General features: G+C 33.5%; 3 protein-coding genes across 3 annotated transcripts; all 3 read left to right on the top strand.

Annotated features, from left to right (window-relative positions):
* Positions 1–2,336: 2,336 nt before the first annotated feature.
* On the top strand, positions 2,337–4,446 carry LOC105283455. Its single transcript, XM_011346223.3, has 3 exons — positions 2,337–2,568; positions 2,824–2,961; positions 3,458–4,446. The coding sequence occupies exons 1-3, from the start codon at positions 2,337–2,339 to the stop codon at positions 3,649–3,651; spliced, it is 564 nt and encodes a 187-aa protein (XP_011344525.1). The 3' UTR covers positions 3,652–4,446.
* A 1,245-nt stretch (positions 4,447–5,691) lies between these two features.
* On the top strand, positions 5,692–8,421 carry LOC105283456. The gene is made up of 3 exons (XM_026971359.1): positions 5,692–5,893; positions 5,959–6,071; positions 6,165–8,421. Exons 1-3 carry the CDS (start codon positions 5,692–5,694, stop codon positions 6,378–6,380), a joined length of 531 nt encoding a protein of 176 aa, XP_026827160.1. The 3' UTR covers positions 6,381–8,421.
* A 1,153-nt stretch (positions 8,422–9,574) lies between these two features.
* LOC105283458 lies at positions 9,575–11,819 on the top strand. The gene is made up of 5 exons (XM_011346225.3): positions 9,575–9,826; positions 9,901–10,030; positions 10,160–10,291; positions 10,382–10,609; positions 11,179–11,819. The coding sequence occupies exons 1-5, from the start codon at positions 9,812–9,814 to the stop codon at positions 11,619–11,621; spliced, it is 948 nt and encodes a 315-aa protein (XP_011344527.1). The 5' UTR covers positions 9,575–9,811; the 3' UTR covers positions 11,622–11,819.
* The last annotated feature ends 907 nt before the right edge of the window (positions 11,820–12,726 follow it).

Below are 12,726 nucleotides of genomic sequence, written 5' to 3'. Positions count from 1 at the left end.
CGCGCGAAGATCAACTTGTGTATGCGCCAATGAGTACACCGAGAAACAGCATTCTCGCTGTTTTTAGAAATAGAAATGTAATAAATTCTAATTTTTTATACATATAAGTCCTAATTGAAATATGTTTTAGATACCTAAACACAGTTTATATTAAAAATAATAAAACAGTATAAATTATTAATTATCTATTAATTGATCGAAAATTGGGAAAAGTTGGAACTAATTTCTCATTTAATAGATACATGTATTCTCCACATCATGGAAATATATCCTTAATGTTGTAATTTGCAGTGTTAGAAATATATTTCTGTATTAACTGCACATTAGCTACATTAACAAGTCTCTTTTACACGTTTCTCTTTTAAAGAAATAAGAATTGTGATCGATTCTGGTGTAAAAGAAAACGAATTTATCGGTGATGAATATTCCGCAGACGTCGTCTTCAAATGAACAGGTGGAAATCGCAGAGAGCGAGAGGAATGGGAACTTCGTAGATCTGGATGTCGCACGAATACAACGAGACCAGACCAGGTTTCAGGTTCATGTTTAATACAAGCTTTGCTTGCGCGCGCTCGTTGCCTGCCGGTGTAAAGGGTTGAATTTTTAGTCCTTGAGGGAATCGAGACTCGTAGGAATGGGCAAGAAGAAGGGGGCAACTCTTAGCGGAGGTGGCTGAGGAGCGGAGAGCAATGCATTTTTACCGCGAGCTTTATTTTCCAAGATGGTCGCGGCGCGATGCTGCTCCCTACTTTTCCCTCTCTTCAGTCTTATCCTACTGTGGATTCACTGTGCAAAAACGATGCAATAAACCTGTATTGCCTTTCTTGCTTCGGCGTCCATCTCGCTTACGGTGCGTCCACAACGTTTAAAGTGATTTTATTACTTTGGTAATGACCGGCTCGTGCAATTAGTTTTATTCTCGTTAATAATTCTGCACTGGATTCTTACATTGTTTTTGTTATTTTTGCCTCTGAGCTATTTCTTTCTCCATGCTTTGACAAATAATGAATGCGTTGCCTCACAGTTTCTTTTATGAGACTATTTTGAATAAATGACATGATTAGAAAGATCATCTTTTTACCTACAAATTGGATGTAGAGTAAAATAATGTAAACATACACACAACTTAAACGATTTCCATCGAATTTATGATATTAAATGTATTGAGGCAAACTATACGTTGATCATTGACCATGACTATTCTTTGAGCTACTTATCGTTGGACCGTTAACGAATTTTATCACGCGTAATGTTCCACATAATGTCTTGGTATGAGGTCAGCGAGCAGTTACTAAGTTGGAAGCATTATTCGTTTAAGATGACCATCATTTTCATGACTATTTGCAGCAACAGTACACATCTAGTGCTGTCCGTCGTCCGTACATTGTGAAAATTCTTCGCGGCAATTTCTAAAAGCATAGGGGAATGCAAGCTGCAATGAATTTCTTCGGAAATACCGGAGCGATGCGTTTCTACTAAATATACTCTTAGCCACTCCTTTTCAAGGTGACGGTGGTGCGTGAACGGTCATTGCACGATGACCGTAACAGTGATGTAAAAGTGGAAAACGAAACGTATATATATAAAATAAATATTGGATTGTAACATATTCGTCCCGCTTTTTAGAATTTTTAATAATATAAGTTGTAACATATATATATATATTCGTTATTAAAAGCACTAAACAAACGAAAATATCTTATAAACCAATAAAAATAATAAAATAAGTTTAAATAAAGAAAAAACGAAGTTTTCTTTTTTAATAAGTAACAACCAAATAAACATATTTATTTATTTGTTAATTAATTTATTTAGACTATAGATTACATAAACATAAAATTTGATTTCATAAATATATAACAATTTCAATAATAATTTAAATTCCACGTTGAGATACTTTACATGAATGATTGATTATCATAAAATCACCAACATTCTCGAACAATCGCAAGTCCGTTCTTGCTAGCGAATAAGAACATTCGCGATGTAATCTTAGTATAGAAGACACCGGATGTTAGATGAACGCTTGCTGACAGTACAATGCAGGTCGACGTTCTCCAGATTCATTCGCCAAAGGCGCCCGCAAAATCGGCACCGAAAGAGCTGCGCAGAGGGTCAGCGCGCACGCAGCGGGCGATTCTCTTTCGAGTTCGAACCGCTCAGTGCTCGTTGGAGGGAATCACACGGTTGTTCGTCCGAGTCCGAATAACACGTATTTCGTGTATCGCCCGGTTCAAGAGGTTCACAGGCGAAGACAGAGGGAAAAAGATCGGTCGAAAGAAAAAGGCTCGTCAATGTCGATGAGGACGTTCAGGTAGTGGTAAACCGGTCCGAGAATGAAGGCGATTGGCCGGACCCTGGCGTGCGTGCTATTGGCAGTCGCGTTAGTGAAAAATGTGCTTGCAACGAGTGCCGCGAACATCGAATTTTCGAAGGGACGAAGTAATAAAACCCTACGATCCAATATTACGAGGCTCAACTTGGTCTCGGAGCAACCGCTCCCGAGTCTCGATAACGAGGATCTTCGGAGCACTCCGAAGGACATGTTCGAAGGCGAAGACAAGCCAGGTGAGATAGAATTTTATTTATGCATGTACCTTTCTGCACTAACAGGAAAAATTCTACGTAAATCAGGAATAGCAACTTGCAATATACGATGCTCGATTTGCCTGGAATGCAAAGCCGTTTGCTAAAACAATTTATGCAGTCAGTTAATCTGATACTGATCGTTTATACCGATACGGTGTTTAGATTAATTGCCAGCTTTCAGAGAAAATATTTTTATAGGAAGATTAATTAATTATTAATATTCACGTTGCGTAGTCATCGACCTAAAGGAGTCTCGCACTTTTGGACAGAAAAGGATACAGTTCATGCTGATGCCGATGATGTATAAAATGGGCGTAATGATGACAATGTTGATGGTGTTGACAGCGATCTCAGTGAAGGGACTCGTCATCGGTAAGACTCGTTATCGTTACTTTCAAGCCCAGTGAAAAGTGTCACCCGCACAAATGTATAACGGTATCCCGCTGTCTTATGGATAGCGCAACCTGAATACACGATTAGACGACAATGCTGACCCGTTTGTCGCGCGTGTGAGTCGCAATTCAGACTAGTCTCAAATTCGGAGTTCCTTGTGCGCAATCTGTCGTTCCTCACGATATAAGTTAATTTAGAATATCTTCTTTCTAGTTATTTATTATTATTTAATTTCATTATTTACTATGGATAAGCCAAAACCACTTAAACTCTGATTTTTTATTACGAAAATTCCTCTTACCCCTCTCTCTAATTGATATCTATTTCTCTACGTATTTATTACTCAAATTGATTTCTACCAAACTATTCTTTTACAAAATTTTACAAAATCTTCTGTTTTCGAAGAAACGAGATATTTGTTTTATATTATTTATTTGCATTTACACGTAAACTATGTTTTATATTTGTTTTACAGGTATCATACTGCTAGTGCTTAAGCTCAGCACCTTTCTAGGGACATTGCATTCTGGCTGGCATGCACCGCAACCATGGTCGTCATCGCAACCAATTCACGTACACGTTCATAACAGCTATCCACACGCTCAGGCGTATCATAGTTGGGAATCGAGTGGACCCGGATATGACGATCATTACTACTATAAAGGATGAATCTATAAAGTGGCACTATATTCTGACATAAAAATTAAAAAGCTATAAGAGAATAACAGAAGCCAACAGATGCTTGAAATTTAAGAAAACTGTATTATTTGCATAATTTATTAGCCAGAACTTGCATAATTTAATAGACAAAATTGTCATTTTCATTCATCTATTTGGATATTATTATTAATGATTATAATTTCTAATTAATCTATAACATACATCTTTCTTTCCAGACCAAATTATTTTTTGCAAACATTTATTATTGCCAGAAATAAGCGTCAAAATGTTAATTTTAGATCAAACTTCTATACATGTTTTATGTATGTAGGTTGAACATTGTTTTTACGGGTATAGCAAAGAAATTTTATAACATATAATAATAAGCATAAGATTGCAGTAGGGAATAAAGAATCATGATTTATAAAATTTTTTCTAAAAAACATATAAGTTGTCTCTAGACGTGTAATTATTTATTTACGTTTTATAATTTATATTTTTTATATCATGTTATATTATTTATATCTATAAATACACACACGCATATGAAATGTGCCACACAATAAGCCTTCGCAATACGTAAACAAATTAGGCAATGTCCTATGCACATTGCATATGCATATGCGCATTGCAAATTAGAAAATAATTATTACTTTTATTATCTTCAAACAAACATAGGAAAAGTGTTAATTTCGTTAATAACTGTGACGCATACTATAGAACCAAATTTCTGTACCAAAAAGATTGAAGAATGTCTATATTTAAGGATTAACTGGATACCTCATATTAATATAATATATCAATAGAAATATATTTATTATTTATACATTTATTGCTTTTATTGTAAAACGCGCGCGCGACATATATTTTTTCTAATTTATTTATATGTAATATGTTCATAAAATAACATTACATATTTATTATAAACTATGATATATGTGTTAATATATTTCTCATTCATATATTTGCTAAAATTAACGAAAAAATTTCATACTTCTTTGAACATTTGCGATAAAGTTATTGACACAAAAATATATTTAATATATTCAATATTACACACATATATACAATATATGAAGGAAAGTTATATTATAAAATAATTTATTAACTTTATCGTGAATATGTTTTTGCAATATTTTATTATTTATTCCTTATTTTGCTAAACCTTATGTTTTATTAATTTTTGCAAAATTTTATTCCTTTACGGATTATTTTATTTTGCATTTAAATGTTAAGATCAAGATCAAGACTTCTGATTACCGGCGAGCGGTTACTGTAGCGAGTCATTGACTAAGTGTATCGACATTATGTTTGCGCACTGTGTAAATAGCATTCCCTAGTAAACGAGACCCAGTTTCTCAATCTAGTGGGATATCTGAAGAACAAAAAAGGTAAAATATCTCTGCTGCGCTCTGCGTAACGTACAGTGCAGTCTGCACGCTTAACGACTACGAGAACAACGTGTTGTATTGTGTAAATCGGAAGGAAGAGTACAAATCAGTGAAAAAAACTCTATAAAAGGTGTCTTACTACTTTACATATCAGTGGAATGTTTGTTTAATTAATTGTGAACAAATTAGATTAAAAGTGTAAAATACATTTACAATAATTGTGAAAATTAAATGAAAGCAGATCTAGCCTCATATATATATATATATATATATATATATATATATGTTATATAAAGACAAATCATGTATCTTATATGTATATACATGTAAAATTTGTCTTTATATAACAAAATAATATTTTTTAATATATAAAAAGATGTAGAATAATTTGATGCGTATAATAATTCATATAACTTTATCACAACCTACTACTTAGCTAGTTTTTATACAAAATAGTAGTTGCAAAAATAAAATTGTTATTTAAGATATTTGTTAATATATTTATAAATTTGACAAACTTGTCGAAAACAAATTATTATTTCTCTAATTATATTTCTCTCGAATTATGTTTTCAATAAGGAAATTATAAGAATAATATTTGTTATGTATGTTTCAGTTGCAACCAAATTTTTAATTTATTTATCGTAAAGTTTTGGACATGATTGGAACAAAATTATTCGTTTATAATATCATTATTTGGTTAATATCGTCGAAATTGTTAATTCGAGTCGAAGGAAAACTAAACAACTCGCAAACTGGCTTTAACGAAACCATAAGTTTAAAAATCTTGCCGGGTATCAAGTTTTCGTTAACAGACGGTGAAATCATCGCTAATGTGAGAATGTTTGACCTACTACAAGGTATTTACAGTGCTCTATTTGCCTTCGTGTCTTTAGTGAAAATTAAGCGCATTTCTCTTTTTCAGAGACAGAAATAGAGGCTCGCAAAAATAAAGAGAAGACTTTATTATTCTTTTTAGGAGAGAATCCTTTACAGAGATTCGGATTCATGATGATGATGACACCATTTGTGATGCAGGTTTCTTATTTATGTTTTTTTAACATTTTCGATTTAAAGATAAATGATAAAATTTATTATTTATGACAATGCTGTTAAATTACACTTTTACAGATACTTTCCCTACCAGGCGCCATAGCGACTATCAAAATGTCACTTTTAAGGAGTCTCATGGTGGCGCAATTAGCGATCGCAATAATGATCTACAATTTTATTAAAAGCACGCAAACTGAAGAAGTAGTGGTAATTCGTCAACCACAACATCATATGCATTATTATCATAATTACCATTATCCTCACGACGACGAAGACGAATGGTTTGGTAGATAAAGTGCGCAAACGCTTGCAACGATAAGAACAATATCTTCGTGATGTACAGCCATTATGGCTTTGATTTTCCAAAGTGACACTCAAAAGTACTAAAGCTTGCATCTGTGATATAGAAACCATCGTAACGCGAGGCAAAATTAAATTAAATTATATTAAATATTGTTTACATAATTTATATGTTATTTAAATATTATTTATAGATATTGTATTTATCGATAAATTATTATTAAATTATCTTTGTATTAGTTATTAATTCTTTAGATTAATTCTTTAGAAAGTTGTTATATGTACTTAATTTTAAATTAAATATATTTATTTATTTTTATGTTACATGTTATGTTATAATTCTTTGGTATGATAGAGAGAATATACATACATCTCGATTGCATGTTCACCTGTCCGCGTTTTACTTCGTATTAAGCGAAGCGCCGGTACGATATCAAGATGTCGACTGACCTACTTCGGACCTTCACATAACGGCAGTTTGGTCCAGATTCCCGCAGATATGCAGACGTGTCCATTCAGGTTGCCCATTTCTCTCTCAGTAAATTCGACATCGAAATCGAAATTAGAATTTCATTTGAGGCGTTTCTTCGACTGGCATATCGCCAACAAAAAACGCGTTGATAGACACGTAGAATTTTCATACACGAATAAAGAGAAATACATGCGTTGATATGAGTAAATTATATGCGTTTTATACAGGTACACTTTTATTATGTACATGCACTCTAATATGCGAATATCTAATTAGTATATATATATATATATTGAAAATTTTGTCAACGCCAAAGACCATGGCTTCGATATTCGCGATGCGTATACGTACCAGAAACCCACCTTCCGCGAGCGGTGTCGTTAGTATGCCGCAAAGATCATTGTTCCTAAATTGACAGTTTGCCATACAAATCAGATCGGTATGCCGTTCCCCAGACTACAAAATGTGCGGTGCATACGCGAGACATAAGGACTAACTGTCCGCATATCATGGAATGTTTGGATCAGGTAAATAGCGTGCTACGTGAAAGAATTCAGATTCCTTCATTGATTCCCTGTCGATTGATGTCCTGTATTCGACGATCGAATTTCTAATTCCAACTTGTTCCACATTTCCGTAGAAAAGTCGAGCAATAGGTGAATAAATTAGACTGGAAATGTACTACTGTTCGACATAAAGTTTTTGTCACGAAATTTCCAGTATTCATTGAGATCATAAATTTCCAGATTTTTAGTTAGTAAAAATTTCTTCTCGCAGCTTCAGGACGATGCAGCTGCGATATTTGACACTATCTACATTGCCTAACGTTCTGCCTAACTGTATATCATAGAACTTCAACTGCATGGCACTTCGACTTCGACAGCATCGAGAGTTTATCTATGACATTGTAACTCATTGAGACTCAAATGGCATAACGGTACCACTTTCGATGACCATACGATTTCTAATCTCAGTGTGGCTTCTTCGTTAGCCGTATGCCTGGATAAAATTTTCAATCAACGCGGCTGCCGTCGTATATCAGCTGTGAATGCCCCCTCTTTTATCCTCGACCCATATTTGATGATTCGTTCTATTTACTTATATCTATTAGAGAAGATATAAGAAAAATTGTCAACAATAAAATCTTCATCATTTTATTCAGTTTGTTGGATTGAAATATTTATCCATTTATTTTCAATCAAGTCAATAAATTTTTTTACGATGATATTTGTAAAGATTTATTTCAATCACAAAGTCAACCATCCGTGACACGATTTACTAGCATACGTTGCTTGCTTCACACAATAGCGTTTAAAATTAAAATAGCGTTTAAATTGCAAGATTCTGCTGACATTATCCAGCAATGTATCCGATTGGTTGACCTATACGCATTGAATGTGCATTAATTTATTATAATCGTGCATCGTCCGCCCAGCACTATATATATGTATATGTAATAGCGAGAGTGCTTGTCTCTTGACGTAGAATGGCTATCGATCTACGCCAAGTGTGAGAAACTGAAAATGAAAGGTTACCTAATAAATACAAGCTTATCCTGATCAATGTAAATGTCTTTCTTCATCTTGTGAGCATTAATTCTCACCGGAAAAAATTTGTAGTCTCTTAAACATTCATGTCAATAACAATTCATTAATTAATTCATTTTGTATCGTAAATTTCAATTATTTTAATATAATGGTTAATTAATTAATATAATAAATTAACTTAGATGGAAGAGGAATTTAGTCTTGCTCCGTCAATAAACACAAATATTAATCATTTTGTTATAATATTAGATACTATTTTTATAACACAAAAACAGCAATATATATATATATTTATTATTTATTTATTCATTTATTCATTTATTTATTTATTCATATGTTTATTCATATGTTTATAAAGTGATAGTATCATGGGATGCGGGACATTTTTCAAATGGCAAAAAAATTCAAATTAATCAATAAATTTTGAGATATCTGAAAATATCGTTAATGTTAATGCTCGATGTATCACATACCTGAGCAAGTAAACATATAAATTGGCTAACTTTAAATATGTTTTATTTAAAAACTAGTATAGCCTTGACTTCTTGACTTTTCTCACTAAATAATCTCAAGAATGTGCTATATTAATAAATAGTACGCACGGATTGAGTGTGTATAGGATTGTATAGGTAGCTCTTAAAAATAAAAAGAACGCATTAAGTAAGTCACAGAAAAGATGCGTTATGTGTATCTGTATGTACATCTTTCACAAATTGTAGAAATTTTAGATAAATATTATATCTTTTTACATTGACACAGATATAATATGGTATATATGGTATATGATAGTACTATTTAAATTTTACTATATTTGGCAAAAAATATTTAGCAAGTTTATTCAGCAATAATAAAAATTTTGTTTCCTAAGTTTTGTTATAATCGAAATAGTCTCTTTCTCTCTCTCTTTCTTTTCCTCTCTCTTCCTTTCCTCATACTTATCAGAAATCAACTGAAGGAGAACTCGTAAAATTGATTCATATTTCACTCTCATAACTTTCTCAGACAGGAAATGTGTGTTAACATTCATTCATGTTAACTGCGTCATAGATAACAATAAAATTTTAAAGCACTGGACATTGCAATCTGAAACAACGATACGACTTGACTAGACTTGGAAGATTTATGAGCATTGACAGTCGTTGTACAATAAATTATTTCTCAGATGTTGATACAAGCATGAAATCTACGTGAAGGCATCTATTTGTCTGAGAAAAGCGTCGAAGGCCTGTCTAACTTTTTTTCCTGTCGTCGAGTCTTCTTCTCTCCCTCGATGCACAACGTTGTGTCATTTCCTAGATAAACCGCGACGGAGACGAGAAGGTTTTTCTCGTTTGTTACATCACCGTTGCAGGCTAGAAGGATTCGCTCGTGCCATCATTCAGTCGCGCGAACTCGAAGCCGCAGGGATGTTGTCCTTCGTGGTGAGGATCCAAGGCCGTGGCAGGAAACGACGTGTTTTCATGCATAAAGCGATTAAAAGTGATTTTCATTGCAGAGGAGGTTGTGCGAACTTTTGTGCTTGTTGTGTTACGTGGTCGTGCAGCATCCCACTGCCGCGGACGACAATCAACCCTACGAGTTCTCCTTCAATATCGTCGATTTTCAGCACAGATATGAGAAGAAAGGTATGCACAATCAAGAAAAATATTAAAGAAGAAAATTCTATCACTGATAGATTTGTTAAATATTATCTATTAAATATTATTAAATCAAATAGTGATTAATCGTGACACTTTGATATCTTCCTTATTAAGACGCCGAGGGAATTATTACCGGGGAATATGGTTTTATTACTGCCGATGGCGTTTATCACGAGACCGGCTATACCACCGACAGGAATGGCGACTTTATTATCACCAGACAGAGAAATCGGAAAATAACGAGTCGTGAGTTTGTGATCATTAAATGGTTAAGTTTATGAGTATTCGTAGTTATTGTCAATAAATTTCTGATCACTCCTGCATTCGCTCAACAAGTGAAGGATGCGCAGGAGATATTCAAGGACAGACCGGAAGCGGCGAAGAAACTAGTGGAAGCCGTGGGAAGAGCCTGCGGCAGCTGTAAGCTTTTAGTGATACAGGAAGACGATCGGACGAAATCCAATCAAATCAATGCAAAGACCATTACGGAATCACCGTTGCAGAAGAAAATGGATCCGATATTGAAGCAGATGATGAAGATACTATCGGAAAATGCAAAACGCGGTAAATCAAACAGACAGAACAATTCTAATTAATTAACCCTTTTTGTCTACAATGTATAATTCCATTCCTTAACATTGACTTTTACTCTTGCAATTTTATATACGAATTTATAGACAAATGCAGTTTTATTATTATTAACTTTTAAATACATACTAACAACAATCATTTTTTATATAGATTTTAAATTATGAAGAATTTATATAATATTAATTAATAATAAGTTGATATAATATAAATTAATAATTTTTAAGATATTTTTTAATTGATATAAAATTTTAAATTATATTTCTTATTCTTAAATTCTTCATAATTAATTCTCATATTTTTTTTATAAAATGAGAAAAAAATCGTATATAAGTGCTGCTTTTATGGTGGTGATTTTATGGTGTTGCTTTTACGATCTCTTATTCTACTAAGAAAAATCTCAGAGTTAAATAAATTTAGGACACAGAGAGGAGCTTAAGATAGCGAGAAATTTATGTCTTAGATTGTAACATATATTCGTTAATACAAACATTAAACTTAAACGGGACGAATATACGTTACAACTCAATATTTTATTTCCACAGCAAATACGTCTTCTAAAAGCATCTCGGAAGAGAAAAGCAAGACCATTCAGAAGGAAAACAGCACATCGAAAGCGCATACCAAGAATCCACCATCGGAGGATGTCATGAAGAATATGGTGCGAATCGCAAAGAAGCTGTTATCCGAGGGGAATGGATCGGATAAAATTGTCGTGAGTGATCGAGTAGTAGAGAAAATGGCGAACGATCTGTACTATCAGTTCAATTACACGATAACGACGCACGGCCATCAAGAAGATGGTTATCGCGACGGGAGGAAGGACGGTAGTTACCGGTCGCAACACGAAAACGGCGTCGACACGCAGGTGAAATATCTGTCAAACGAGTTCGGGCATCAACCCAACATCACGTTCATTCCGCAAGCGAACGTGGCCGACAACGAGCATGCCCTCAAAGGATACTCATTTCGTTGGTATTGGTCGTAAACTCGATATTTTACGCGATCCCGATCTTACTTGAATATTGAGATTTATTTCAGATTGTACTAACATTTATTTAAATAGCGTTGAACTACGGTGTCCAGGAATACGAGAGCTTAATTTCGATTTGGTCTCATTGGTGAAAATTCAATTATTTAAAATTATTTAGTATTTATTGTTTGCGCAATTTATTTAATATATAATTGAAAGAAAACTATTACTTTTTATACGATATAAAGTGATGATTTTTTAGAAATTATCAAATAATTTATTATTATTACATTAAAGTTGTAATTTATTTTATTCTCTCAATTATATAAATTTCCTGGATACAGCTTATTTCATAGTATTATTTTCAATCTACAAACATATGACATAGTTTAAGTTTTGTTACGAATCTGGAATGCACGGAAGAAGTGCGATTAAAGAGAATGTTTAATGAAATTCAAGTAATATCTCATGATTTTTCTCAGAGCCTTCATCTCTCTTTTAGTTTCTAACAGGAATTCTAATAGGAACGAAAGCTGTATGAAAGCGCGAGGAAATGTAGTCGTACTGTTAAAATTGGTCCGGTACATTCACGATTGAGAGTATTGTTAAATTGAGAATAGTGTTAAAAAAACACATCCTCGAAATTTCTACGAGAAAGAGAACCAGTGCGTACGCGCGCTCTTCTCCACAGCCGCGCTTTCAAGCAATAAAAATCCAACGTTTACGTACGAGAGTCAAGTATTCAGTACTCACGCATCGGCCAGATGTTTCAAAGATTATTACTGGGATGATTTGGAATTCATCATCGGGAATAACATATCGTGATTAAACTGTCACGTAAATAATACAAGGTAACGGTTGCGACAGCAAGGCTTATACCGTGGTATTATTATCGTTTACACGGCCCGCTAAGCTACGATGTTCACGCAGTTGTCTCTTCCCTTGGATTATTTAGTTATGCAAAGCATTGAAGACATTTAAAAACAAAATCTTATATAATAAGTTTTATGCGCAAACGTATTAAATGCCCGTACAGAAGGACCTTTGCACAGACAAGACGTATTTTAATTTGATTATATAATGAATTTCGCACAATCTCGAGTATGTAACGTGCACGTTA

This window comes from Ooceraea biroi, chromosome 1, assembly GCF_003672135.1.
Source record: "Ooceraea biroi isolate clonal line C1 chromosome 1, Obir_v5.4, whole genome shotgun sequence".
Classification (NCBI taxonomy): Eukaryota; Metazoa; Arthropoda; class Insecta; order Hymenoptera; family Formicidae; genus Ooceraea; species Ooceraea biroi.
This window is presented reverse-complemented; position numbering and strand designations above follow the sequence as displayed.

What these genes read in the sequence shown, in the direction of transcription:
- LOC105283458 (XM_011346225.3), top strand. An exon ending in AAATCGGAAAATAACGAGTC is followed by an intron (nt 10,292 to 10,381) that starts GTGAGTTTGTGA and finishes TCGCTCAACAAG; the next exon opens with TGAAGGATGCGCAGGAGATA. An exon ending in ATCGGAAAATGCAAAACGCG is followed by an intron (nt 10,610 to 11,178) that starts GTAAATCAAACA and finishes TTATTTCCACAG; the next exon opens with CAAATACGTCTTCTAAAAGC.
- LOC105283455 (XM_011346223.3), top strand. Translation starts at nt 2,337, where the DNA reads ATGAAGGCGATTGGCCGGACCCTGGCGTGCGTGCTATTGGCAGTCGCG. An exon ending in CGAAGGCGAAGACAAGCCAG is followed by an intron (nt 2,569 to 2,823) that starts GTGAGATAGAAT and finishes CACGTTGCGTAG; the next exon opens with TCATCGACCTAAAGGAGTCT. An exon ending in AGTGAAGGGACTCGTCATCG is followed by an intron (nt 2,962 to 3,457) that starts GTAAGACTCGTT and finishes TTTGTTTTACAG; the next exon opens with GTATCATACTGCTAGTGCTT.
- LOC105283456 (XM_026971359.1), top strand. Translation starts at nt 5,692, where the DNA reads ATGATTGGAACAAAATTATTCGTTTATAATATCATTATTTGGTTAATA. An exon ending in AATGTTTGACCTACTACAAG is followed by an intron (nt 5,894 to 5,958) that starts GTATTTACAGTG and finishes TCTCTTTTTCAG; the next exon opens with AGACAGAAATAGAGGCTCGC. An exon ending in TGACACCATTTGTGATGCAG is followed by an intron (nt 6,072 to 6,164) that starts GTTTCTTATTTA and finishes ACACTTTTACAG; the next exon opens with ATACTTTCCCTACCAGGCGC.